This window comes from Martes martes (assembly GCF_963455335.1).
Source record: "Martes martes genome assembly, chromosome: 4".
In the NCBI taxonomy this organism is placed as follows: Eukaryota; Metazoa; Chordata; class Mammalia; order Carnivora; family Mustelidae; genus Martes; species Martes martes.
The window spans coordinates 35,556,271-35,581,046 of record NC_137891.1 but is presented as its reverse complement, the minus strand read 5'-3'; the positions used below and the strand labels follow the sequence as shown (position 1 = coordinate 35,581,046).

General features: G+C 41.2%; 1 protein-coding gene across 1 annotated transcript in view; it reads left to right on the top strand.

Moving 5' to 3' along the window:
* Positions 1–24,776, top strand: part of GRHL2 (grainyhead like transcription factor 2) — a 160,165-nt gene that overhangs the window by 114,302 nt on the left and 21,087 nt on the right. Inside the window, exons 9-12 of the mRNA XM_080800974.1 lie at positions 4,120–4,278; positions 10,572–10,659; positions 11,112–11,251; positions 15,314–15,345. Of these exons, the coding sequence (XP_080657100.1) occupies positions 4,120–4,278; positions 10,572–10,659; positions 11,112–11,251; positions 15,314–15,345 (419 nt within the window). The remainder of the gene's footprint in view (positions 1–4,119; positions 4,279–10,571; positions 10,660–11,111; positions 11,252–15,313; positions 15,346–24,776) is intronic.

Below are 24,776 nucleotides of genomic sequence, written 5' to 3'. Positions count from 1 at the left end.
CTGTTCTCCTCCGGGTTCTGTGGTGCTAGGCAGGTGTTATGAAGGAGTGCGAAAAAAACACTCTGCGTGGATTACAGTCACTTCAGGAAGTTTTCTCTATGAAATACAGGGTCAAAGATATGGACAACTGCGTAGCTCCCCAGAGTAATCACTGATTTGCTGACAAAAAGTTGCGTTTCATACATTCTGGCCCATTGTCAGTAATAACAGTAACAGTAAAAGAAGTCAGGTGTTCCCAGGAAAGTTGCTTTTATTTGTTTGTTTGACCTTGAGATAAATCAACATTTGATGAAGTTACTGTAATCTTTAGAACACTGTCATATTGCCTCTCTCTCCCCATGTAGCCTCTGATGTCTGTGATTATAGGACCTTAACTAGTGCATCCGAGCTAGTACCGAGCACAATCTCAGGAACATAGTAGGTGTTTAAAAATACTTGTGTTGTGCATGAATGTTCTTTTTAGCTAGGGCATCTCGAGGAGCAGCAGAAAGCATTCTCTGTCTGCTTTTACCCTGAAAGTTCCAGAGGAGAAACAGGCATGGCATACTCGTTCTTAGTGCTCTCCATCACTCAGCTACCCTGAATAACTTGATGTCTGCATTTTTGGTCATTGGTTTTCTCTATCATTCCTAAATAATTCACAAGCGTTCGTGGAGTCCATTATCTCATCCCAGTGTCTGCTAGGGTTTTGTTGTGTTTTGTTTCACACATACATATGAGCCTTCCAGGTTCATACGTGCCTTCCAGCTGTGTTCTGTGCCCTCACTGCTTCCATACACAGCTCTCTGTGGAGAGCCTTGACCACCCTGTGGTGCTTGTAACTGGGTTACTCATTTGTCTTCCTCTTGGACTGCCCACTATGTGAGGCAGGGGTCTGGCTTTCTTCTGTCCCCTGTGTGTAATGTGTTTGACCCACGATGGGCTTGTGTTGATGTTTATAGGATGAATGAATAAGCAAATGGATAGAAAGACAATGAATGAAATGAATTTATCCAGTGTTAGATCATCTCCAGGCGCTTGTTTTCAGATGGTGGCTGGAAAAGAGAGTCTGTGTTAACCAGCATGTCACTAAGACCTTTCGTCTTAGCCTTATTGATGTGGTGTTTTATACTGAGGTTCCCTCATTATCAAGTAAAAGTTCAAAAACAAAATGCAAAATGATCTTTATACAAGATATAGCACTAAAAATGAGACATCTGCTTGTATAAATTACCAAAAGCCTACAGGCAGTAGAGCTTGAAATGAATTAGATCAGTCCTGGTAGTAAAATCAAAGATTTGAATGGACTTTAAAATGTAGCTCATGCCAGTGGCTCTTTGCTTTTGCAGGGCTGTTCTTTTTGATATTGCTGTGACACGCAAGGTCAAGGGTTTGAAAGTGAATGAAAATTTCAGTGGGACCAAATAAAACCCAGGTCATATAATGCATCGATGAAACAGTTTTTAGAATACATAACTGTACAATTTAAGAATGAGTGCTTTAAAGTTTAATGTTAAACAAAAATAATAAATGTGGTATAAATGAAAAAAAATGCTTGGGTTTTCCGAGAGACCACTTCTTTTTTTTTTTTTAATTCTTTTTTTCCATTTTATTTTATTTTATTTTATTTCTTTTCAGTGTTCCAGCATTCATTGTTTATGCACCACACGCAGTGCTCCATGCAGTACGTGCCCTCCATAATACCTACCATCAGGCTCACCCAGCCCCCCCACCACCCCCCTCCCAAACCCTCAGTTTGTTTCTCAGAGTCCACAGTCTCTCATGGTTTGTCTCCCCCTCCGATTTCCCCCAACTCACTTCTCCTCTCCATCTGCCAGTGTCTTCCTTATTATTCCTTATGCTCTACAAGTAAGTGAAACCAAATGATAATTGACTCTCTGCTTGGCTTATTTCACTCAGCATAATCTCCTCCAGTCCCATCCATGTTGATACAAAAGTTGGGTATTCATCCTTTCTTTATCCATTCGTCTGTTGAAGGTCATTCTGGCTCTTTCCACAGTTTGGCGACTGTGGCCATTGCTGCTATGAACATTGGGGTACATATGGCCCTTCTTTTCACTACATCTGTATCTTTGGGGTAAATACCCAGTAGTGCAATTGCAGGGTCATATGGTAGCTGTATTTTTAATTTCTTAAGGAATCTCCACACTGTTTTCTGAAGTGGCTGCACCAACTTGCATTCCCACCAATGGTGTAAGAGGGTTCCCCTTTCTCCATATCCTCTCCAACACTTGTTGTTTACTGTCTTGTTAATTTTGACCATTCTGACTGGTGTAAAGTGGTATCTCAATGTGGTTTTGATTTGAATCTCCCTGAGGCTAATGATGATGAACATTTTTTCATGCCTCTGTTAGGCATTTGTATGTCTTCTTTGGAGAAGTGTCTGTTCATGTCTTCTGCCCATTTTTTGACGTGATTATCTGATTTGTGTGTGCTGAGTTTGAGGAGTTCTTTATAAATCTTGGATATCAGCCCTTTGTCTGTAGTGTCATTTGCAAATATCTTCTCCCATTCCGTGGGAGAAGTTTTGTTGACTGTTTTCTTTGTTGTTTAGAAACTTTTGATCTTGATAAAGTCGCAAAAGTTCATTTTTGCTTTTGTTTCCTTTGCCTTTGGAGACATATCTTGAAAGAAGTTGCTGTGGCCTATGTCAAAGACACTACTGCCTGTGTTCTCCTCTAGGATTTTGATAGATTCCTGCTTCACATCGAGGTCTTTTATCCATTTCGAGTTTATCTTTGTGTATGATGTAAGAGAATGATTGAGTTTCATTCTTCTACATGTAGCTGTCCAATTTTCCCAGCACCATTTATTGAAGAGACTATCTTTTTTCCACTGTATATTTATTGATGTACTTACCACATAAATATAGTAAATATGGGTGCTGCACCCATTCCTTTATTCCATAGTAAATCAACTATAAATGATATACCCACTATGTAAAGTGAGGATAAAGTTAGTCGTTTATGCTCTTCTGTTTCTCCCAACATTTTATGACAATTATTATTTTTAGTTCTTCTCTTGGTCAGTGTTGTAATCTTTAATAATTTATTGGAGCTACCTTTTTTTTTTTTTTTGTATTCATGCTATTTCTGTTATATCTCTTGATGCCCCTTGTTTTAAGATGAGGATACCAGTGAGTTTACAACATTTCCTCCAGTCTATTTTATGTCTTACCCTCCCCGGCTCTTCTTTTGCTTTTTCAGTAACCTAGAAGTATTTTAGTATTTATATTCTGCCTTTCAGGGAAGGATTTTTAAAATGATTTAAAGAGAAAATTGAAAACCAAAGTCAGTAAGTGACTTGTCTGAGACCCCTTAGCTAGTTAAGGTTAGAGCTGGAACTAAAACTTAGGGCTTTCTGGGGGCGCCTGGCTGGCTCAGTTGGAGGAGCATGCGATTCTTGATCTCAGGGTCATGAGTTCAAGCCCACATTGGGTGTAGAGATTACTAAAAACATTAAATAAACTTGAAAAAATAGAAGTAAAAAAAAAAAGCCTAAGGCCTTTGACTTCTGATCTCTAGGGGGTTTTCTACAGTTAAACTCACTGTTTGATTCATCACGTATTTATTGAATGTGTGCCCTCCACCACACACTACAGTAGATGCCACTAACACAGAAGCATAGGAAATGGTCTCAAATCTCAAAGTTACAAGTGATGGAGGGAAAACAGATATATGAACAAATCCCTGTTTCAGTGCTGTAGTGTGCAAGGGAAAGTGCTATATGGTTTTGTTTTAACCCCACAGCTCAGAGATTTGAGAAAGTGATACAATTAGAAGTGACGGCTTTACTATGTTGCAGAGAGAGTGTAATTACATATCCGATTTATGCATGTTTGAAGAATAAGTAAGATTTTGCTGATACACTTGAAGGAAAGTATTGTGTATTTCTATTAAGATTTAATGTGAAAACAATTTTTATATATTTAAATGATAAATTATGTATTATATCATGTTTCATGGGCTCAACCTGTTGTTTCCGAGTATCCAGATATTTTTCAATTGTCCTTAGAAGATTGTGTAGTATTTTGACTCCAAGTCTAAGACTTATGCATTTTCTAATAGATCCTTTTTATGGTGACATGTGAACTTTTTCATTTCTTTCTCCCACCCTCAGATTTTCATCACTGTGAATTGCCTGAGTACAGATTTCTCCTCCCAGAAAGGGGTGAAAGGACTTCCTTTGATGATTCAGATTGATACATACAGTTATAATAACCGTAGCAATAAACCCATTCATAGAGCTTACTGCCAGATCAAGGTCTTCTGCGACAAAGTGAGTAAAGATCATAAAGGTATCTTTGTTACTAGATGTTACTTTTAATGACATTTCCTCCTCGTCACCTTCTCTTTATAGTGGTGTCAAATTAATCACCTTGTCGAGCACACTGGGAGTTGTAACCTTTTGTTTTCAATTCCTATTAGATATCTAGGGAGTCATCAGTCGACTGTACTTTTTTTTTTTTTAGCCAATCATTTTACTACTGATTTAATGGCTGATTGACATTGCACTGTGCTACTCACTTAGATAAATGAAATAACAGATTAATAGTTTTTACTGGGTATAGGCCTGTCCCAGAGCATATCAGTATAACCTTTATTATTTTATGGGTTTTATTTTTTTATGGGGTCTCATCCAGAGCTTTTTGGAATAGAAATGGCACCTATAAAATAAGTTCATTAGTAAACATGCACTCAGGAGGAGATACAGCTTTTTAATCTCTCTGAATCCCACCATAAGAAGATAGAGCAATTAGAATAGCAAAGCTTAAAATCCTGTGCTTATGTGACATGAGGTCCTTACAAATCCCAAATATGAGTGGGAGTAAACAGCAAGGAGTTTTGAGGCCTGTACGATATCAGCATCATGAGGTGGAAAGCAGTGGGGCTACTTGATAACCAGAGAACAGGAAACCTGCAAGATTGCCCCATGGTACCCATGAGAGAATGAAGTGTGCCAGCTGAGGACAGCATGTGAAGCCTGGGTGGGAGAGTACAGATTTGTAGACTCCAGTTTGCTATTGCTGGTAGATGCAAAGGGATGGAACATTGAAGTGTTTGGAGCTCTAAAAACTCCAGAAAGTTATAAATTAAAGTTCTCTTCTTTAAAGTTATAAATTAAAGTTCTCTAGGGCAAAACTGTGCTCTGAGAAAAAGTCACTGGGAGTAGAATCCGACTTGAATTGGACTCCCTCCACTCCTCCAAAACAAGGGGCAAAGGAAAGAAGTTCCAAATAAAAAGGACGAGGAGAAAGGATACAGAGTAGACAGATCTCAGGAAATGTAGACTATTTTTTTTTTATCACTTTGTGAACACATTGGAAGAGAGAGCATGAGAGCCGTGAAGTCGGCAGAACTCTTGTTCCACTCATTTCACTTAAAAATAACTATCAGAAAAGAAAAACAGTTGAATCCCATACAGTGTCTCATGAGAAAAAGAGATTAAGATCTGCCTGACTTCCTCGGGGACAATGGGTACCTACCCATGAAACAGATGATACCTACAGCTGAGTGTTCCAGAATGAGCTAAATGAAATTAAGAACATCATAGAAACCATGAAGATCAATATAAATCACGTAGAAAAATTCATGAGTTGTTTTGAAAAGAGCTGTGATAGAATTCAAGAGAGAATTCAGAAATAAAAGATTAAAATATTTCAGAAGTAAAGACTACATTAGAAGCAAAACAAGAATGAATAAATATACCAGGGAATGCCTTCAGAGGAATACAAGTGGAAAGGAGAAAAATTTTTTAAATCAAGAGGAATAAAAAACAAGAGACAAAAGAAAATAACAGATAGAGGACAGAGGTAAAGAAGATCCGTTATTAGGAATCTTTGAGAGAGAAAACTAAAACAGTGGAGCAAAACAAATGCTTAAAATGATAAATCAGGAAAACTTTAAGTATAAACTATATGCATAAATAAATATGTGTATATTTAAGCAGCCTACTGCATACTTGGGAAAATTAACCCAGGATAATCAATACCTAGTTGTTAACCTATGAAACTGTAAAGATATTCTTTGGGCATCTAAGTAAAATAGACTAGACTAGACTAGACTAGAGTAGAATAGAATAAAAAGCCACTTTTAAAGAAACTTTTATCATCAGACTTTTCAACAGCATTCTCAGGGTAGCCTCCCCAGTAGGCGGGCCAGTTAAGCCAATAGACACAGTTGTTGTGTAAATGAGAAAACAGTGGGTGAGTTGCTAGAGTCACACAGCAAAAAAGTAGGGGAGCGGATACAAATATGGGTCTGATTCCAAACCCATACTCCTTGAATGGATGAACAGCTATACACATGGAAGCCAAAATGACAACTGATGATTCAAAACCTCAACCAAGAGCCATGATGTCCTTTAAAAACAAAAGGAAATGTATAAAAATCAGTTAATATCTTCAATTCAGCATATTAAACATTAAAAAAGCATTTTCAAATGATGTACAACATGGAATTTCTTAAGTACAAATGGGACAGCATTTAAATAATTTGAATTCCCTCACTTTATTCCAAATACTTTAAGGGAGATTGTAGAATCCCATCTCCAGGAATCTCTTCCTTGGAAGTGAGGAGTGGGATTAGGGGGAAGGAGAAAGAAAGGGAAGGATGTGATAGAGACTGGGCAGTCCATTTACCTTTACATGGTAGCTGGGATTGAACGTGGGAAAGAGAAGCTTTAAAGGATGCTCCTATAATTATTTTTTTCAACAATGTGGATATGACAAATAACTAAAACTCAAAAAAAAAAAAAAAGGAAAACGCAAGATGAATAGAGAATGTTAACCTTGTTGTTCACCTGTGCACTAGCACTCTAAGAAGCTAGTGATGTAAAGTGTTGCCAATGGGTGGTTTTAGTTTACTTATCCTGGTGTTAAGGATAAGGAAGAAATCTCAGGCAGGGTGTATTAACCTTAACTGCTAGTCATTTTTCTAATAAGCTAGATACAAAATCTTATGTTGTGATTTGCCGTATTTGCAGCTCTAATTTCAAAACCCAGGCAAAACTTCCCCCGGGGAGATTAAAAAGAGAAAAAGTTTAATTTTTCCACTTTTCAGATGGGTGTGTCAACACCAATGATTATTTTGAATTCTCCTCTAACGCAAAAGAACTAAGAGCTGTTCCATTTTAAAGTCATAAGTTTTCCATTCATAGTCAAAAATCTTAAACAGATGGAATTCTGCACTATTTACAGTTCTCCAGCTTGATTTATAATTAACACACCTGTGAGAATCAAAGACCTTCTCTAATTTTTTTTTTGATATTATGATACCTCTATGGAAATACGTGTTTTTGCCTTAAAAAAAATTTGGGATCTGTCTCTATAGCTACCTATATTAATACCTATGTCTGTGTCTTTATATCTGTATTTAATTACTTCCATTATCTTTCCTGAAAAACAAGAATTATAGTACTATAAATAGTAATTACGTATTGTACAAAACTTGAGAAATAAAGCAATGTTCTTTTTTTATAATAGTTTTTTCCCTTTATTAATTTGTTTGAAAAGATCTTGGAGGTGATGTCTATTGAAGATTATGAAAAGCTAAAGGTACTCCTGCAAACCATCTTGGTACCTTGGCCAACTTTCAACTGGTTATAGACACATTTTTAAAATAAATTTAAGAGAAATTATTTAAGTATCCAATAAAACAAAGATAGCCATTATCTCTCAAGAGGTGGCAAAAATGATCACAATATAAATCAGGAAATCTTGAGGCATATTTTTTCAATCTAATGCTCCAAAGTGAGCATTTAGGTAGAGGAAATTATTTTCAAATGCTAGATCTGGTCTTTGTAGCAAATTACACTGTTCTGGAAGAACTAGACTTTTTTGCACTTTGATAAGAGTGGAAAGATCTTTTAGAAGCTTTAGGTCACAGATAATCAAAGGAAGTAAAGGAATTCACGGAAGGTCATGTTCAAGGAAGCTTTCTCCATCTTAATTAAATATATCTCAGCTTCCCTGGATCATTACGAAGTCAAAGCTTTATTTTAGAAATAGGATTGTGGTTCTCCTAAAGATGTTTGGATACTATCCAAACTTGTTTTGTCATGCTGATATCTGAGCATTCTGGGCAGGTGGTATCTTATATAGGCATGGCACCAAGAGTAGGCTCTGTGGGAAGCCACTGTAGGTTTTACGTTAATCCATTTGGTTTGGCATATCCAAGAATGCCTGTAAAATAATAAGCAGGTAACTTTATTGCCTAAAAGTTGACACTGAACATCTATAAGTCTTGAAACAAATTAATTGCAGGCTTTTTCTTCAAAGTAATAGTACAAAATAAAACAGTAATTTAGAAATAAAACTGCTTGACCAACCTTGGGGTCTATCTTCAGTGAGCTGTAATTTATATAGATAGAAAAAGTTTTACGTTTTTATTTATATTAAATAGTATATTGTGCAGAACACCTAGTACATAGAAAGACGTCTTATGGACCCAACAAAAAATGAGTCATAGGAGACTTTTGCTTATATCTCACACCAATTTCAACAAGGCAATGTCTATACATTTAACACTTTATTTTCCCAAAATATTATATGTTGTCTAGATATAAAACCTCCACAAAACCTTAATATATCATGAAGAAACTTCCAAAGGATATATTTCTGTATTTTATCTCCCTCTTGCTCTGGATTTCCATGGTTTATAATTATCTATGACAATTCAAAACTTAAAAGTGAAGCCCTATAAAATAATTACTCCCTTTTGGTAGCAAGAAGTTTTTTGACATAAAAACATATTTAAGATATCTGGTTAAACTATTATATCTGTCCAGATCTTATCTAGATAAAGCTCTTAGAACTCACCTGGCACAGAATAAGTGCTGTGTAAATATTAGCTATTATTGCCCATTTTTCAAGAATTACCTCTAGTGTTATCTCCTTATGATGCCTTCGTTGCCCACAAATCTCCAAATCTCTTGTGCTGTGCATTTACTTCGGCCAGAATGGGGAATCTGCCTTTTTTTTTTTTTTAAGCCAATTTAATAAAACTTATCTCTCTGTTTTAATTCAAAGCTTTGTATGTCTTTTTCTGTGAAGTGCCTATTTCATGACTCTTGTCCATTTTTTAAATTGGTGCATTAGTTGTCTTTTTAAAGTTGGATCATTATTTATATTAAGGATTTAGTACTTTTTTAAAAAAAGATTTTATTTATTTATTTGACAGAGAGAGAGAGAGAGAGAGAGAGACAGCGAGAGAGGGGTACATAAGCACAGGGAGGGGGAGAGGGAGAAGCAGGCTTCCTGTAGAGCAGGGAGCTCGATGTGGGGTTCAATCCCAGGACCCTGGGATCATGATCCAAGCCGAAGGCAGATGCTTAATGACTGAGCTACCCAGGTGCCCCAAGGATTTAGTACTTTATATGATATTTTTTTGCAGATATTTTCACCATTTTGTCCTTTGCTTATTAATGTTTTCTTGTTTGTTTGGGGTTTTTTTTTTTTTTTTTTTGCCTAGCAGGTTTAATTTTTATATTTTAAAATCTAACTTTTTGTGTTGTGTGATGAGTTAGGGGCAACTTTTAGTTAGCAGTTGCCAGCCAGTATGTGCTTCTCCCGTCCTTACATGTACTGTCACAAAGGGCAGGAACTGTCAATGCGTATCTGAAATCTAGGGGAGGAGTCTAGTCTGGCGTATCTATCTGATGTCACCGGTCTAGAGCATCATGGAAATACGGGCACAGGTGAACTCTTCTGCAGCAAGAATGGAGAGAAAGAAAGGGAAAGAAAACCTTTGGGACATAGGTATTGAGGGTGAGAAGAGGAAAATGAGTTGGCGAAGTTGACACAGAAGAGTAACAATAATAAGAGGGAATCCTTGAAGGCCAAGAAAGAAAGAGCTGTAAGGTGATGGGCGATTGGTTAAATAGAGTGGGATCTGGCAGGAGAAGCCGATAAAAAGGTCAGTACTAGGAACAGAGGAGCAAAAAAGAGGTGGAGAGACTAAACTTTTTTCTCCCTGGCTGAACAAGTCCATCTCCAAGCACTTACGAACATGTTAAAACAAAAACCCCAAATCCTACTTGTATGTACGAAGCAATCATACATATTGTGTATTTCCTTAGGCCCGCCCTCATCTCCACTACTGTAATGGTTTTTGTAAAAGTTCCATGACAATGAGCAAAGGGAAAATTTTATAGGGAATTCACATTCAAATTTAATGCTCTCTCCGTGCCTAGGAATGATGTTAGCAGGCCAATGCTTGATCTTAATGACATTTTATTATAATCACGAAGGTTACTTAATCGACCTCACTGGGGTAGGAACCTGGGCCTGGCCTTTCTGAGCGAATTCAAAATTGAGGTTGTATATATAGTCAGGATTTCATAAAAAGGGGGAAATAGGGAAGAAGTGGGATCACTCGGAGGTCGAAATGTAGTACAGACTAAGGATCTGTCTCAGCCTTCAGAATCTTGGCCTGACCTCCCTAGGGGCACAGAAATGGGGCTGCCTGCTCTCCCTTTACCCCTGCTTTGTTTCTTATCCTACAGACTTGTCTGTGGACCTGTGTTTGCATGCTCTGATAACATAGCTGGCATTGTTTGCTTTTCCCTGTTAGGGAGCAGAAAGGAAAATCCGAGACGAAGAGAGGAAGCAGAACAGGAAGAAGGGGAAAGGCCAGGCCTCCCAAACCCAGTGCAACAACTGTGAGTGTTGCTGGGGGGGTGGGGGGTGGGCTCTGGCCAGGCCCTGTCCCCTCGGGGGGGACAGGTGGGAAGAGGTGGGTGGTGGGTGAAATGATGGGTGTGTGAGAGATGGCCGGCTTTTCCCTAGCCACGAAGACTGGGTGACTTGTCTCTGGGAAAAGCAAATGGAATCCCGTGATCATGGATTGTTTGTGCTGCGAGGGACTTTGTAGTATCACGGAGCCCAACATCTTCCTCCTCCAGATGAGGAATCTAGGCACGAGAGGCTCTATCTCCAGAGTGCTCGCCCAGAGCTCACGCGCCTTCTGTTGGTTTGGCAGTGGGAGATGGGGGCGATTGTAAAATGTGTTCACGTCTATGGCTTTTGGAAAGCTTCAGAGGGGACAAGAGGGAACTCAGACTAGGGCTCACAGCTGAGAGCTCCTAGTCACACATAACCCTCTCACGTCCAGCCTCTGATGGGAAGTTGGCGGCGCTGCCTTTACAGAAGAAGAGTGACATCACCTACTTCAAAACCATGCCCGACCTGCACTCACAGCCGGTGCTCTTCATACCCGATGTTCACTTTGCAAACCTGCAGAGGACGGGACAGGTAGGCCCTACCTGCTAACATCCACCTGCCCTCCCTCCCCGGGCAGGTGGAGCCTTAAGACTGAATCAGGCAGTGTTGACCTTGAAAATAACCTCTGCACTCCCTGTGTTGCGTGAGAAGCCAGTCATCCCTAAGAAAATGGATTTGTATAGAAAGGAATGTCTCAGGAGAGGAAACTGACTCAGTAAGGGGAAGAAGAGAGTGAGCTGATAGTTTGTGAAGTGTTGACAAAGCAGTGAAAGCGGAAGAAAGTAAGGAGGCTGATAAACTCAGAGAAGTTTTGTGCTGTTTCGGGTTGTCCTTTGGTCCTGTGGAATTAGCCTGGTGCAACAGAGCTCCATCTAATGGTGGAAAAGTGAACTGCACCCAAAGCTTCAGAAAGTTGCCCAGGAGGAAAATTTTTTTATTACATAAAACCTTATCAACAGTTTTCCCCCTAGTAAATTAACAGCTCCCATTGAATACATAAATCACTCCACACCAAAAGAAAAACGAGATTGTAGACAAGCCTTTTTAAAAGTAATTCTTGTCTTCTGGTTATATCTATAAGCAAAGTTAAAGAGCTAAAATTAAAATAACATAAACACTCAGTAATCAACTCAGTATGGTAGCTCAAGTTGATGAAATATTAGGTGGCCACTAAAATTATAATTGTGTATATTATGTAGCAATATAGGAACTAGTTACCATAACATTTAATGCAAGAAAAAATTAGAATACCCTTTTGTGTCTATACTGTGATTCTAGATACATACCTGAACTTGAATGTAACAAAAATTGTAACATTTGATGTGTAAGGTTAAGTGATGGGTGATTTTTTTCTTTCTTTCATATTTTTGGTATTATTTATTTTATGTGATAAATTAGAGTCATAAAAAAAATGTACTTGCCTAGCATTAGTCTGATTTGTCTTTCACTAAATCAGTTGGGTTTTAGTGAATCTTGTGTGGGTTAGCTTTCTTTTAAACTCAAAATCCTCCGAGGAAAAGTTTGTTTTGAGAAATAGAGGCATACTGACATACTTAAGTTTTTCTCCCATTCTAAATGTTCAGACACTCAGTGGAATTGACCTTAGTCAGGAGAGGAAATCATTATTGGCTCAACTTGCTCTTTCTGAAGAATATATTGTCCTTCCCCGTGTTGTTGCATTATAGGTATGAGACAAAGCAGTTACACAAGCAAGGCTTCTTTGTTGCTCTTCATGACAGAACATGGTTACAAAATACATCTAGTTTTTTTCTTAGAGTACATTCCACTAAAGACTAACTTAACAATCTCATCTTGTCTTATTTGTTTGATAGGAACAAGGCCACAAGGGAGAAAGAAGAATGTTAAGATTTGTCAAGCTATGAGGGCCAGCACCTCATTTTATTTATTTTTTTAATTCCCAAGAGTTTGGTGATTTGTTCATTAACCATCTCAGCCCCATAGGATTTTATGAAGCTGGGTATCCCTACTTCCCAGAAGAAGGGATAATTCAAATTGTTCTTACTGTTTACCGTCATGATTCTGGTTTCGGCTCTGTGTCAAAGCTGACAGCCTGACCTGTCCTCTTGGCAACGTTTCCCTGAAATATACAAAGCTGTTAATAAATCTTCAGAGGAAAATTGACCAAATCTGTGAGTCTTCTGGCCTCGCTTGGCCTCTCCATGTCCGAACTGTGTTCCTAATCTGTGGCCAAATCAGAAGGAAAATGTAGCCCATATAGTTTATTAGGTTTTTCTGGGGTTTTTTGTTGTTGTTGTTGTTTTAATTTTACAGTTTGTTGGTTTTAGCATTTGCAGAGCAGCTCACTCAGCACCCCCAGGTCATGGGCACAGTTCAGTTCTGCAGTCTGGGGCCACCCTGGCAGAGCCCTCAGGCTTCCCCTGTGGCCTTGGAGTCAGAGTGAAGGGGGTCAGTGAGGGAGCCTGCCGAAGCTCTGGGCAAGGAAGGAGCACAGTCAGCTGTGCTCTGGAACAATGCGCCAGTAGTCCATGGTTGATCGACTTACTTGGTTGGCCCAAGGATAGGAGCACCTACAGTGTGGCTGGTTGGGACTTAAAATCTGCCTTTTCTTCGAAGAGCTAGAAAGCAGGGAGACGGGTCCAGAGGCAGAGCTAGAAAGCAGGGAGATGGGTCCAGAGGCAGGAGGGAAGACGACAGTGCCATGATGTCAGAAGCGGGTGTGGGGAGGTGGCTCATTTTGACATGCAAAGCAAGATCCAGCTGTGGCAGGTCAAGTCCCAGATAGTCGCTGGGGCTTTTCTCGGGAATGCCTTTAAAAACAGGAGCTTGGGAGAAATTGTGAGATACAGAGGCATCATCCTTCTGATTGGACTTCCTCAAGGCACCTGAACCCAAGGAGGACTTTGCTCTTCCCTCATACCCTCAAGAGCAATCTTCCCTGTTGTAGTTTGTAAACCACCTTCCCCCAAACCACAGGCGTGCTTGATAATAATTCAGGTTCCCAAGTTCCATTCCAAGTGTTTTGAATCAAAATCTCTGAAGAGGGTTCCATATTTTTTATGCACTCTAAAGTTTGAGAAACACTCTCTAAAAATTAAATTCATATCACTAAGACCTAGAGCCAACAAGGAAGATACAGTGGGTCACTGTGTGAGAGAAGTGACAGTGCAAGGGCGGGGATAGGGACAGTATGGTAGAGGCCATTCAGGAGGGCAGGAAAACAAGTACTTAAGTGAAGGCTGCTTCATTTCAGGGTCACCAGTCAACTTTGCAGAGAGCCCTCCATGACCCTGTCACACAGAGAGGGCAGATGTGTCACACTGCATTGAAAGAAACTAGCAAAAAGCAGGCCAATGTCAGGATCTTTTTCCCAAAAAATCCAGTTTCGTGGCCAGTGCTGTGGGCCAGGCTCCCTGACTTATGTGGGCCATTCCATATGCACCTAAATAGTCCCATTTCTAGAACATCACCAAGGCAGAAACTCCAGTGCCACACTGAAGCCTGTGTATACCTTTGCTGCTTTCTGTTAAAAAGGAACAAAGTACACAATGCCACAATAGACATAAACAGTTTTAAGAGGGTAAGTTCCCTGTGGAAATCTTACAAATGACTAGAATGGCTCATGCCCAAGGAGTCCTGAGTGGCCAGCTCTGTTATGTGGTGAAGTCGGGGAGTGACAGCATCCCAGGCACTACCAGGAGCCTTTGAGAAGTGCATCTGCACCAGCAGAGACTCCTGAAGTTAAAATGTAAATGTCTGATGCTAACTTGGGTCTTGCCCTTCACCGGAACGAAAATGATCCCGAAACACGTAGATGAAGCTCAAGAAAGGCCTGCAGTTCATGTTCATAAATAATTGGGTCACGTGGACCTACATGCATACCAGGTCCCCTCTGGAGTTCTGTAGTTTCATAAAATAATAAGGATGCGTCATATTTTCTCTAAATCTAATTCTGCCTGTCACAGTGCTGACCACTGAAAGGAATCTGTTTTCTGAAGTCTTCTGGCCTGGAGCACCTCCTAGAGCTACATGGCCTTTCCCCAGCCTGAGGACAGTGGACTTTAAATGTCTGTGGTTGTGGGATGCCAGAAAGGCCCAGGCCCTTTCGGGGAACCAACAGAGAGGCCTGGGGTTACTGCTGCACTGCCCTGGGACTCTCGCTCCCATCTCTTCCCTAGAGCACAGTATCTGTAGTCAGCTCACCTCTGGATCCGATGGGATCGGCTACTCACAGGCCTTGTTCCAGAGCCTTTCTAAACAATGATTTGTAGATCCTGCTAAAGTAGATCTATAATATCAAAAGCAAGGGCTGGCTTAGAACTGTAAGTAATCTGATCAGAATGACCCGAGCTAGAAATAATCAGATTTCCAATTTTACTTCCTTAAAATCTAAGAAATAACCCTAGGAAGAATGTGGGGTTAAAGTTGTATTTCCTTGGACGTGCACGTGCGTGCATGCGGGCGCGCATGAACACACACACACACAGCATCATGACACAGATTTGTCTATTGTCTTCTTTAAGACAGAGTGAGAGCCTAGGAAAGTCTGGATCATGTGATATATTTTCATTTCTTGCGTCTGACCTACAGTAAGCCTATTGTTTCTTCCCGCAGGTGTATTACAACACGGATGATGAACGAGAAGGGTAAGACACTTGGTCCTTTCGCCTTATGTCCAGAGTCAGTTCATGGCAGTAGAAATGGCTCTTGGAGCACAGGATAACCATGGGCTTAGAGCTGAGAAATGAGAAAGGCTTGACCCTGGAGCTGTCTCAGAGGAAGGCTAAGGAAATGCTGTTCTCCTTCCAACCTTTCTTTATCTCTCTTCTTTCTATGATCTGCCTTTGAATAACTAGCTATTTTTCTGAGTGACCCATTGCTTAGATTTTGCCTTTTCACCAGTATCCAGTTACTGTAATCTCTGGCCCAACACAAGATCAGGGTGAGCGTGGGGTGGGAGCCAGGGAGACAGCCTGCCCTGCCTAGCCAGTAGTGCTCAGGTCACCCATGTGAACCTCTTCAAGGCCTCACTGTGGGAGATGGGCCCAGGGCTAGTGGCGAGGCTAGTGTGAATGAAGCTAGGGAGGCTGAGAACCTAGTCACTGTCCTTGGGATTGTCGGTAAGGAAGGGTTTACATGGGGTCACTAAGGCTCCCAAGTGTCTTGCACATCGAGTTTCTGCATAGTGCTTTCTGTGCATTTACTCATTTTATACACTCTTGGAATTTTAGAAACAAAAGGGAATCTTCGAGATGACCCTCTCTTCTAAGCAGTGTAACATAGGACCCCACATTTTTGATAGGGAGTCAGGCAGCTTCTACTTGGACACTCTCACTGAATGTAAGACAGCTCTGACACCATTGGACAGTGGCAGCTCTCAGAAAGTTCGTTTGTTGAACTGATGTCTGCCTTCACCCACTTACTCTAGTTCTGCTCTAGATAAGCCCCATCCATTTCTCTTCATTCAAACATGGTTTTACATTTCAACATCCCCACTCCAGGAGATACCACCAAATTTTTGATAGTTTCCCTAGAACTGGCTCTCAGAAATAAATATCTGTTCTCAACCATATGAGTTGGAGATTATATTGGGATAATTTCTTCTTGTGACCTGGGCCCTTTTTCCTCTTAAAGCAACCTAGAACTGCATTCATTTTTCAATATCTTGTGTTATATTACATATATACCACTAAAATCTTGGTTTGCATACTGTCTGTGTAACTGAAGTCTCCAGATCATTTTATTCAGACTGTAGTCAAACCAGGGCTTCCCTGCAATTAGTATAATTATTTACAAAACATTTCTAGGTGAAGTAAGTGGAGCAGATATCGCTGAGTTCATTTCCTAGAGCAAAGTTTGGTAAACTACAGCCTGAGGGCCAAGTCAACCCATCACCTGTTTTTGAACAGTCCGTAAACGTTGTTTTTTCTTTTTCTTTTTCTTTTTCTTTTTCTTTTTTAAGTAGGCTCCATGCCTAGCGTGGTGTCCAGGGCAGGGCTTGAACTCATGACGCTGAGATCAAGACCTGAACTGAGATCAAGAGTTGAACGCTTCACCAGCTGAGCCACCCAGGCACCCCGTCTGCAAACATTTTTAGATTTTATTTATTTATCTGACAGAGATCACAAGTAGGCAGAGAGGCAGTCAGAGAGAGAGAGGAGAAAGCAGGCTCTCCACAGAGCAGAGAGCCTGATGCTGGGCTCGATCCCAGGACCCTGGGACCATGACCCGAGCCGAAGGCAGAGGCTTTAACCCACTGACCCACTCAGGCGCCCCTGCAAACATTTTTAAATGGTCAAAAAAAAAAAAAATCCAAAAGAAGAATAATATTGTGTGACAAGTGAAAATTAAATGAGATTCAAGTGTCCCTAAAGTTTCATTGGAACACAGCCATGTTAATTCCATTATGTCTTGTCTGTGGCTGCCTTCCTACTACAACATCGGAGCTGACTAGTTGCAACAGAGACCTGTGTAGGCTGGAAAGCCTAAATATTCACTAATCTGGCCCTTTACATAGGAAAAAGTGTGCCACCCTCTGGTGGGTAGAGAAGCTCAAAAGACTCAAAGAATTCCCCAGCTGGTTAGGTGCAGAACCTTGCACAGCACCTGACCTCTAAATTCAGAGTTCTGAATTTTCTAAATACCTAATTAGATTGTTCTTTTTATCTTGGCACATAGGTAATAATAGATCCCCAGTGGCTGGAAGGAGCAGAAATATTAGCACTACCCATTCTAATCTGTTACCTACTTTACCAGGGACCATGTGGTGTCATGGAAAGAACAGTGACTCTGAGCTTAGGAAGCCCGCATTCTATTCCGGGGCCATGGCTTACCAACGTGAGGCTTTGGGCTGGCTCCTTGATCTTTGGCCTTCGGTTTCCTCACCTGTAAAAAGAGGCTTTTGGATGAGGTGACCTTCGAGGTCTCATCTCGTGCTCTACTTACTCTATTGTACTCTTCCCTTCTCCCAGAGAAGTTAGCCTCATCCGGGAGAAGTGCCTGAGACCCGAGTGCTGCCTCATGTGCACACCTCCCCTGGCACAGCCCACACGGCCCTTCCTAGCAAGCTGGCAACATTTAGGTGGCCAGTGACCTATTTCTAACTCCTCTGGCTTGGCCTCTCTGTAGGAATTACCCTCTGCTGTTGCATAATCATGAGGCCTGAGGCCTGAGCCTCTGTCTCTTACTCGTCTAGTTAGAGTTTGGTTGAGCACGGTGGGTGGCCTTGGAGCCCCAGTGCTAATACAGGGTTGGTACGTGGCCATTGTTATATGTAGAAGTAATAGTTAACATTTACTAGCTGTCTTGGCTAGGTACTGTCCTCAGTGCTTTGTATGCATCGTTGGGTTGAAGTCTCCCAAAATTCCCATGGGGAAGATGCTGTCATGGCCTCCACTTTATAATGAGCAGCGGAACTTAGGACCAAGAAGCGTGGTCTGAGTCACACAGCTGGCAGTGATAGAGGCAGGATCGGGACCCCGTCTAGTGCTGCTCCCCGTGGCCCGCTCTTAGCCATCAGGCCCTGTCACCTCGCTCTCTTAATTCTTGATCCGTGGCTGCCAGGGAGGCTCAGAGAGAGGCCCCGCCCCCCATTGTGATCGCTTTCTGGCCTTGACCAAGGCACACCCTTGGCTCACCCTCTGGAGTGCAGGACCTAGACTGTTACAAGCCCAGGTGAGGGTACCTGGCAGAGGGGGCCAGTGCTCTGAGCCCCGAGGAGTGTCACCTGCCCTGGCACTCACAGAGCCTCTGTCAGGGCTGTCTCTGGCCAGTTGAGTGCTCCCTGCCAAGCAAGAGCCGTTAGTATGACAGCATCTGGTTAAGTGTCGGGAAGCCGCATTTGCTCAACCAAGCCAGAGGAGGTAGCACAACGAGACGCACCGACCGCTCCCTCCCCCGGCTGCTCGGAGGCCCCTGTGGTGCGCAGACATAGGCTTGTTCACAAGCACAGCCGGGCCTCCAGTGCCAGCAAAGCTGGGTGTGATTAAAGCGGGAGAGTAGAGGAAGCGCAGATGAGGTGGGAGGGGCAGCCATCATCAGGAATGTGCCCAGACGGGACAAAAAGAGGAACACCTGTTTGCTTCTGCCTCTCTGATGATAAAGTGAGTATGAGGAGAGTGACTTCTGGTGCTGAGTTTGGGCATCAGTAGAGCCCACACAGATTTGTTTCCTAGGCAGGGGATCCGAGTTAGATGCAGAGGCTCTGGACAGCGCTTCTCAGCAGCAGGCCTCTTGCTGCAGTCTGGAATCAGCTGGGAGTTGAAAAATAACTCATATAGGGGTAGCACCCCCAGGGATTTCGATTTCATTGGCGTGGGGTGCAGCTTAGGTAGGGAGACCTTACCAGAGTCCCCAGGTGATCTTGATGCCCAGCAGTGTGTGTGAGGTCCTCTGCCCTGGAGGCAGCCAGCCGTGATCTGAATCAGACCGTTACAAGCTCCGTAACTTAGTATAACGACTTTGTGCAGTCTCATCTTAAAATAGCAAATGATAATGCCTAGCTGGTAGTCTGTCGAATGTCCTAGCATGTGGGAGAGGCTTTCAAGGGGAAAAAAAATCATGGCTGTTATTATTGTGGCTAAGGTTCCTTTTCAAGCCCCCTAGTAAATGATACTTAACTGAGAAATGGAAGAGAGGGGAAGGAAGAAGAATGGAAAGAACAAGCCAGACAGGAAGAATTTTCTATGGAATATGGGCTCTTAACTAGGGATCCATGAATCCCTGTTTTTTTTTATGGGGAAGAGGAAGGGCTTTAAACCCCTTGAAATCATATGTAAATTGCTATGCAAATGTCACACATGGTGGGAAATGCTGTTCTAGTCCATTACTTCAGGGGATCTGGTCCCCATGCCCATCTGACCTCTAGTTCCTGAAAAACCCTTCTTGTCTTAATCTCTTGTCCACAGACGGGCCCCCCATTCCAGCTTGCAATGGGGTCCCTTCAAGTCCAGCACCTCTGTAGATTTCACACTGCATTTGGGGCACAGGGACACTTGGCAAGTGTGTCTGGAGGACAGTGGTTTTCCTCCAAGAATCTGTCATCACCATGGTGCTGATTGGAATCCTCAGACCACAGTCCTCTCCCAAAATTTCTCTTATCCCCTTGCTTCTTCTCAAAGGCACACCACCTAGGGGCTGCATTGTATTATCTCCTCAAAAGCTGAAACTTTAGGAGAAGAAAAAGGTTGGGCAGGGCGACCACAACCCTGTGGATTGGTCCCATACCAGCTCAGGGAGACAGCTGCCCAAGATGAGTGCATCTTGCTGAATGATGCCAGTAAAGGGCCCTGTCATTCCTCTTGCAGGAGGGAGAGTCCTGTAGATATTGCCAGACCAAACCATGAGCTTGGTTACAGTGTTGCTGAGAAGAGCCAGTTCTGGTGCTCATCTACCGTGGAAGCAAACACTTTGGCTAAAGTTCAGTACCCTTGGGAGAAGTTAGAGATTATTAACCAATCACCAGTGAGTGCATTTAATCAACATAATATTGAATCTAAAAAGTCATCGCCCTGTGTTCATCCGCACGAAATAAAAATCTTCTAGCATTCTAACTACTTCTTTAAAGGAACGCTTTCACAGAGCTCCAAGTGCTTTGCTTTGATAAGGTTCTCAGGTATGCTAAGCAAACTACGAAATCATAGCAAGGTATACTGGGCTCACAAGGTGGTTAAAAATAAAGGACAACTCCCCCAGTTTCCCAAGGAAGAGCTGAAAACATAAATTAAAGCTTTAGGGCCAGTTTGAATCGTTAAACCATTATGGATATTGCCAAAAGAATCAATGATTTATTGGTACTTGCTTTGTTCATTTAGTTAACCTACATTTAAAGAGTAACGTAATTCAGAAATGTCTGTTACATTTTATAAAACACCTTTTTTTTTTTCGAGTTCTTTACAATTCATCTTTGACATAGGGTCTTTCTCATCACTAAAATTAAATGTTTTGTGTCATCTCACGCTATTTATCAGGGGAATTCTATCCCACTACTGTCAAAGTAGAGATATAGCACTTTTTAAATCCATAATCTTCAAGACTGTCCTCGGAAATTTTATCCCAAGCCACAGATACTGATTCATATAACATAGAAATAACTACACAAGTGTCTGCCACAAATTTGCCTCCCACTTTCAATTGTTTTTAATTAAAAGTTTTATTTCATGGTAATAGTAGATAATAGTACATCCATATGCATTTGTTAAGAAGCCCACCCCCTTTTTCACTGATATATTTTTATTTTTTAAGCATTGCATTTAAAAATCCACCCAGTAATTCTCAAATCTGCATCAGATAAGCAAGCGAGGTTTTAAAAAATATTTAAATTATTTTCATCAGTTTCTTACATTCATACCAGTTGTTCTTGCTTGTATACTAGTTTGCTATTTTGTAAACTGGAAGATTTGAACTAAAGACTCCTTTTATAGATTTAACCCATATTTACTCTTTCCACTGCTCCTCATTTCTTTCTCAACTTCTGTGTTTTTCCTTGGGATTTTTTTTTTTTTCCTGCTGCCTGAAGAACTCTGTTTGACATTTTTGTTGCTATTGTTGTTGTGAAACTTTTGGCAAAGAAATCTCTTAGTGTTTGTTTATTATAAATGCTTTTATTTAACGGTCAGTTTTGTAGGATATTCTTGCTAGATACCAAATTCCAGGTTGTCAGTTACTTTCTTTCAGTTTTTGTTTCCATGATTACTGTTGAGAAATCGTGTATGTCTTGTTGTCGCTATTTCAGATGTGATTACCCATCCTTCCTCCCTCCTTCCCTTCCTTCCTTCCTTCCCTCCCTCCCTCTCTCCCTCCCTTTGTGATTGTTTGAGATGACTGCTTTAAAATGTTTTCCTTTCTTTTAGTTTTTCAGAATTTTTTTTTAAAGATTTTATTTATTTATTTGGCAGACAGAGATCACAAGTAGGCAGAGAGCAGGCAGAGAGAGAGGGGAAGCAGGATCCCCACTGAGCAGAGAGCCCAATGCGGAGCTCGATCCCAGGACCCTGGGATCATGACCTGAGCCGAAGGCAGAAGCCTCAACCCACTGAGCCACCCAGGCGCCCCAGTTTTTCAGAATTTTTATTAAGATGTTCCTACATGTAGGTTTCCTTTATTTTTTTTCCTGCTTGGTATCTTGTAGCACTTACTGAATCTGTGGGTTAATGTCTTTCATCAGTTTGGGAACAATATCAGCTACTATCTCTTCAAACAGTGCTTCTTAAGTGTTCTCTCTTTGCACTCCTTTGAGATTTGAAATGTATATTAGAATGTTTTATTGTGTCCCTGGGTTTTTTGTGCTTTTCTGAAATGTACATCTTTTTTGCTCACCGTTTGTCAGCCTGGATATTTTCTGTTGACCTAATGAGTTCTTAATTTCACTTATCATACTTTTTAGTTCTAGGGTTTACACTTAATTGGTTTATTTATTTTAATAGATTCCAGCTCTATATGTCTTGACACTTGTATTCATGAACATAATGACAATTATTTTTAAGTTCATATCTGGTAACTCACTAAGTATGTTTTTTCTGTGGGCCTGTTTCTATCGCCTGGTTTTCTCTTGGTCCTGTTTATTAGTATATTTAATAAGCATTAGTTGAATGGTGAACGATGTATATAAAAATTATGGAAGATCTAGGTGACTATGTTTTTCTCTTATGAAGGTTTTCCCTGTCCTCTGGTGTGCAGTCTGAATGAATGCAGATCACTACTCCATTCGGGACAGAACTGACCCTAAGCTAGGTTGCAATTTGTATTAGCCTCAAAATACTTCATCCTAACCCCTAGACTGTAGCTCTGATGGACTTTCTCTGGGCCCTCTTCCTTGGTGAGATCTAAAATCTGATTTTTGTCTCTTTCGCACAGGGAGACTACTAAAACCTCCTCAATGATTTTCAAGGACCTTCTGTTTAATTTTGTAGGTTCTTGTCCTCTGCAGTTTAGAGGCTTGGCAGGTATCTCAAAAGGAAGACTGCATTGTCTGGTTCACTTCTCTGTGCTTGCTTACTCCCTGTAAGTTTTTCCATAAGTCCTAGATGCCTTTGCAGCCCCAAACACCAATTTCTATTTCTCTAATGCTGTAAGATTACCAGAAGCTGTGCAAACATTTTAATCCTTGCATATGTGCCTCAGCAGGGGTTCTCACCTTCTGTTCCCCATCAAGAACTGGCAGATGCTCTTGAGGGGCCGGTGGCTCACTGACGACCAGCTCATCTCTCTGCATTCCCTTCCCTGAGACCTCAGCTTTTCTAGCCCTGACTGCCCCATCAGCAGTCTCCACTACTTTCCAGAGATCTTCTGTTTGTTGTTTAATTTTATACAGTTTTCATATTGTTCTTGGCTAGAACATTGGCTTGCCACCAGCTGCATGTCATCAGGACCAGAAATACCTGTATTTCCTCTTCAGATGACCCTTCTGGGGCCTACTAACCTCGTCATTTATTACTTGGCATTTTTGAGCTCTTAACTATAGTAATCGTTACTAAATCTAGGTGTGGCTTTTGTTTGTTTTGCTCATTCTTCTAGATGAGTTCTGTCAATACCCCAGATTAGTGTTGATTAAAGTTATTTTGGGATGATTACCCAAAGAGTAATTTGTTACTGAAATTAATTGAGATCCTACTCCATACTGTGAGGGACCTTGTAAGGACTTGAACACAAGAGAGTCTCCTCTTTTCTGAGGCTAACAGGGGAGGAAGCTCACTTTATTTGGGGACATACATGGTAATTGGCACATGTAGATGTGAAATAGACAAACTGTGTCTCCATGGTGCCTGCAACTCGTTTTTGCACCTTACTTCAGTGCCTCCGCACTTGGCCCGAATGGCTAGAGCAGCTCAGCCTGGTGGGTATGGCCAAAGACCCAGGCTTCAGACCCGAACATCTTAGCAGTTCTTTGTTTATATCTCAGGGACTCTCTTTCCCTGAGACTGACCCCACAAGGCAATGGCTTCATATGCTGCTGAACCCGGAGTCACCCCAAAATTAGCCACACATGTGCCATTGAGATAGAGATTGACATCAGAGAAAGCACCTTCTCCTGGTTCTCCAGTCCATCAGTGGTACAGGGCAGCGTAATTGGACAGGACATGGGGAGACCTGAAAAATTTGTGTTCTTTTCATCTATCAAATGGGTCTGTAATACCTGCTCCTCTTTTCTTGCTTTGCCTTGAAAATAAATGAAACATTTGAATCCAGACCACACAAACTTATTGACTCCTGCTAGTTTTATAGATTGGAAAGTGTGAAAAAGCATTTTTGAACTCCCAAGAGAAGTGTGGTTTATCCAAGATGTTATTTTAATGGCAGAGTTTGTCATGACTCAGAATGGGGTGCTATCAAAAGCCAGCAGGACTGGAAGAATATAAATAAATGTTGCTTGGTGAGAAAAAGAAAATCACCGGTTTAGGAACCCTCACACAGCATGAGAGCATGTCTGGTGATATTTCAGGCTATTTACCTGCTATTAACCTACTGGTGCCGGCAGTTGTGTGAATTGATTTTTAATCTTCTGCTCCCAAGGTCATGGTCATCCCATTTCCAAGACACAATGGAATAACGTGACCTGCTTTTATGATAAGGTAGTGAGGTGAAAACACAGGGAACAGTGCCCTAACAACTTATTACCACTGTGAACTGGGACTTGAGTTTGAGTTTTCTCTCTAGTTGTTTTCACAGTTTGACTTACTTGGGAGTAAAAGAGAATGCTGATTCTTTTCTTTTTTTTTTTTTTTTTAAAGATTTCATTTATTTATTTGACAGACAAAGATCACAAGTAGGCAGAGAGGCAGGCAGAGAGAGAGGAGGAAGCAGGCTCCCTGCTGAGCAGAGAGCCTGATGCAGGGCTCTATCCCAGGTCCCTGGGATCATGACCTGAGCCGAAGGCAGAGGCTTTAACCCACTGAGCCACCCAGGTGCTCTGAGAATGCTAATTCTTAATATCATTTCTCATACCCTCACATCATCATCTCAGATTTCCTGAGCACCTTTATCATGAGGTTGTCCCTCAAAGCTGCATTCTCTAAACAGCCTATCTTACTTGTTAGCCACATCACCCTACACTTGCACACACTGAGCCTGACTTTGGTTT